This window comes from Notothenia coriiceps, unplaced genomic scaffold, assembly GCF_000735185.1.
Source record: "Notothenia coriiceps isolate Sejong01 unplaced genomic scaffold, NC01 NC01_scaffold00007892, whole genome shotgun sequence".
NCBI lineage: Eukaryota > Metazoa > Chordata > Actinopteri > Perciformes > Nototheniidae > Notothenia > Notothenia coriiceps.
Window position 1 is genome coordinate 37,588 of NW_011340593.1, and position 4,020 is coordinate 41,607.

The 4,020-nt window shown below is 38.5% G+C and overlaps 1 protein-coding gene across 1 annotated transcript in view; it reads right to left on the minus strand.

The window, feature by feature from the left end:
- Positions 1–399: 399 nt before the first annotated feature.
- The window catches only part of LOC104944319 (sushi, nidogen and EGF-like domain-containing protein 1), a 13,087-nt gene continuing 9,466 nt past the window's right edge, over positions 400–4,020 (minus strand). Inside the window, exon 5 of the mRNA XM_010769837.1 lies at positions 400–491. Coding sequence (XP_010768139.1) covers positions 400–491 — 92 coding nt within the window. The remainder of the gene's footprint in view (positions 492–4,020) is intronic.

Below are 4,020 nucleotides of genomic sequence, written 5' to 3' on the forward strand. Positions count from 1 at the left end.
CACTGAGTTGATCTCTTCTCCTGGAACCTAACCTACTCTGGACCAGGCTAGCCGTTCAGCATAAGTTACCATGGAGATCTAGCCCGCTAAGAAGTGAACCAGCGTCGTAGGACCGGAAACCCAGAGTTTTCTCTGAAGTTAGCCCGCTAAGCGAAAATCCGGCTTCGTAGTACAGGCCTCAGGACACTGTTCAGAAAGCCTGTGTAAACTCACTCTGACTTATCTTTGGAGGCGTAGGTTCACAAATCTCTCGATAACAAACATCCTGCTGTACTTTATACGTCCTTTTGTACCTGCGAAGAATAAAACATGGATCCATAAATCACAAATAATCTCTGCTCTTATTCCAATAAGCAGTTCAGATGTTCAAGCCTCACACATGCTGAACACAGGGCTGACTCACAGGTAGTGGCACACTCCGTCCTCCCACACAGGCACACTCTTGGTCTCAGAGTACAGGCGGGTGCAGGTGTGAGGCACTCTCTGGCACACTGCGGACACACACACACAAGAGGAGGTGAGAATGTTTCTGTGAGTGAGGAAAGCTGGAGGCTTCAGGAGGGATGAGAGGAGGAGGGCCTTCTCTCTGTCTGACTGATGCTTTTAGGAAAGAATGCTTAAACACTGCCGCCGGTTGTTTAGGTGAGAAAAGACTCCAGGGCAGACAGCCTCTCCTCATCACAGCTCCATCAACTTATTCTCGTAACTTATTCCTTTAAGGACGCTTGTGTACATTGTAATGCTACTATACCAGGACAGGATTGGTTCTGATAAGACTTCCGTATTTATAACAGTAACACTGTTTGACTTTTTAGAAACCTTACAGACGTCCAGACATGTATTTAGATTCAGCCAGTGTATATACAGTTAAAGGATATTTTTTTATTATTTTTAGTTCAGACTGATCAGCTATAAGTGTCTAGTGTTTTTCTTTGATATGTAGGCAGGAATATTTTGTAGGCGACGTTATAGTAATATAAACAAATATTATAATTATAATGATTATTGTTGTTTTATAAATTGTAAAAAATCTAATATAGTTCCTAATATAATATTTCTTTAAATGGAAGAGAAACAGGGAAATACCTTGTTTTGTGACCTTTTAAAATGATTTGTCACAAAAAAAACAATTATTGTAATAACATTAAGGGAAAACATTTCATATGAAATGTCTTCAGAAAATCGCTAAGATGTTTTTACAGGACTGCCTGGCTTGTTAAGTGGGGAAGTTCATATTTAAGCAGCCTTCATAAGAGATGAGACACCAATAATCTGAATGTTTATATCTGCAAATACATTCCCTTCAAGGGGGAGGATTGTATCCCTTCTCTTACATTCTATCCAGGCACATCATCTATTTCCCTGTGGTTTAATGTGATTTATGAAGTTACTAAAGAGAAGAATATCAGCAAAAGGAAGCTCTCATAAATGTTTTTGTTTGTTCACTATAATTCCCTCCTTTTACACTTGACTAACTCATCTAATAAAAAAGTATGAATTCATATATTATTATTTTTTATTAAGTATTTGTTGTTTTTAATTTCTTCTTTTGAGAGACAAAAATAACATTGTTGTCGGGAATATTAATTTAACTAAATAAATGAAAGACCTTTAAACGTGTGCCTTTTCCTTGTACTGTCCTCTATATACAAAACAATTGTATTTGTATTGAGGCTGTCAGCCTCAGTAGAAATGTTAAATCGTGGTTTCTTTCAGTACACTATCGTATGTTCTAAAAGAGTAAAGGAGTGTATATGGAGAGAGGCCATTCAACTTACACTTTGTGAATTTAAAACAGTCGCGAGGAATGGATTTATTTGAAAGGGACAAGGCTTCTCTTATAAAGACTGACAGCAACTTTCTTCATTAATAATGCCGTATCAATGAAGTTCTTCCTGTTAGAAACCTGTTTAAAGCACAGACTACGTTCATATTCTTCTTCAACTATTAAAGCCTAAATGAAAAGAGGACTTCAAATTGTCTGAAGATGAATCTGAGACACAGGAAGGACGAATGAAGAGGGATATTGTTCTCAAATAACAAACTGCTGCCAGGACACTCACTGCAAATAGTATGTTGCTTTGTGCCTTTGCTGCCCTGCCTTCATGTTACATGCATGCCCCTGAGCTAACCAAGCCATTTATAAATGAGTGGGGTAGACTGGCAGTGGAGCGTGCTTCCTGCTTTTAAGGAACCAGAGTTCTATAGCTATCAGGTTTGTTTACATGATGAAATGCAAATCTAATGATGTTTTACTTTAAATTCACACTTCAGATACTATAGTGACTTTCAGAGAAATCTAAACCCTTGGGAACACAAAGACAGGAGAGTAAATCCTGCAGTGACACACAGGCACATCTTTCACTCAGAAGCAGCTATACACCTATTAGAGCGGTATACTGATAAATGCTATGCCTTTAGGAACAAAAATAAATGGTATTGTTCACATTTGAATGGTATTATATAATGGATCCATTTTCTAATCCCTCGCTAACACATTTGTATCTCTTAAATTATGAACATTTCTGGATATTCCTTTTGATATTCTGTCTCTCATTAGTCAAATCAACCTACCATTAAAATGATGGACTGTTCATTTCTTTGTAAGTGGGTAAACTTACAAAATTGGCAAGGGATCAAATGATTATTTCCTCCACTGTAGTTAAATACCTTTATGCTGGGATTTGTAAAAGTAAAAATTAAGAAAAAAATACTTTAAAAATAGAATTACAAACAAACAACTAAATAAAAGAGGTATTGGTATTAAACATAAAGACAAAGAACATGCCAACTCCACATAGGCTAACATGCTACACTATAGTGTGAACATGGTAGGTCTAGCTATATTTCCTCATTTCAGCAGGTCACTCATCAGGAGGTTGCTGGTTCGATCCCCTCTGCAGTCTATTGAACATGAAATGACTCCCAATTGGCTCTCGATGTGTGTGTGAACATTCTTCACTCCTGATGAGCCGCTGGTGGTGGTCTCTGCCAACAGGGTACTACTGTATGGTGAATGTTGACAAGTGTTGGAAAGCGCTTTGAGTTATGCTATTTTCTCAATATTTAGGTATATGGAGAGAGGAATGTAAGAATTTGATTGTATAGTGCAACTGCCTGTTATACTGTATATATGACAATACAATATCTCGAATCTTGAATATGGAGCTACAGTGGGGCAAAAAAGTATTTAGTCAGCCACCAATTTTGCAAGTTTTCCCACTTAAAAAGATTAGAGAGGCCTGTAATTTTCATCCTAGGTATACCTCAACTATGAGAGACAAAATGAGAAGAAAAAAAAATCCACATTGTCAGATTTTTAAAGAATTTATTTGCAAATTATGGTGGAAAATAAGTATTTGGTCAATAACAAAAGTTCATCTCAATACTTTGTTATATACCCTTTGTTGGCAATGACAGAGGTCAAACGTTTTCTGTAAGCCTACACAAGGTTTTCACACACTGTTGCTGGTATTTTGGCCCATTCCTCCATGCAGATCTCCTCTGGAGCAGTGATGTTTTGGGGCTGTCGCTGGGCAACACAGACTTTCAACTCCCTCCAAAGATTTTCTATGGGGTTGAGATCTGGAGACTGGCTAGGCCACTCCAGGACCTTGAAATGCTTCTTACGAAGCCACTCCTTCGTTGCCCGGGCGGTGTGTTTGGGATCATTGTCATGCTGAAAGACCCAGCCACGTTTCATCTTCAATGCCCTTGCTGATGGAAGTAGGTTGTCACTCAAAATCTCACGATACATGGCCCCATTCATTCTTTCCTTTACACGGATCAGTCGTCCTGGTCCCTTTGCAGAAAAACAGCCCCAAAGCATGATGTTTCCACCCCCATGTTTCACAGTAGGTATGGTGTTCTTTGGATGCAACTCAGCATTCTTTCTCCTCCAAACACGTCTAGTTGAGTTTTTACCAAAAAGTTCTATTTTGGTTTCATCTGACCATATGACATTCTCCCAATCCTCTTCTGGATCATCTAAATGCTCTCTAGCAAACTTCAGACGGGCCT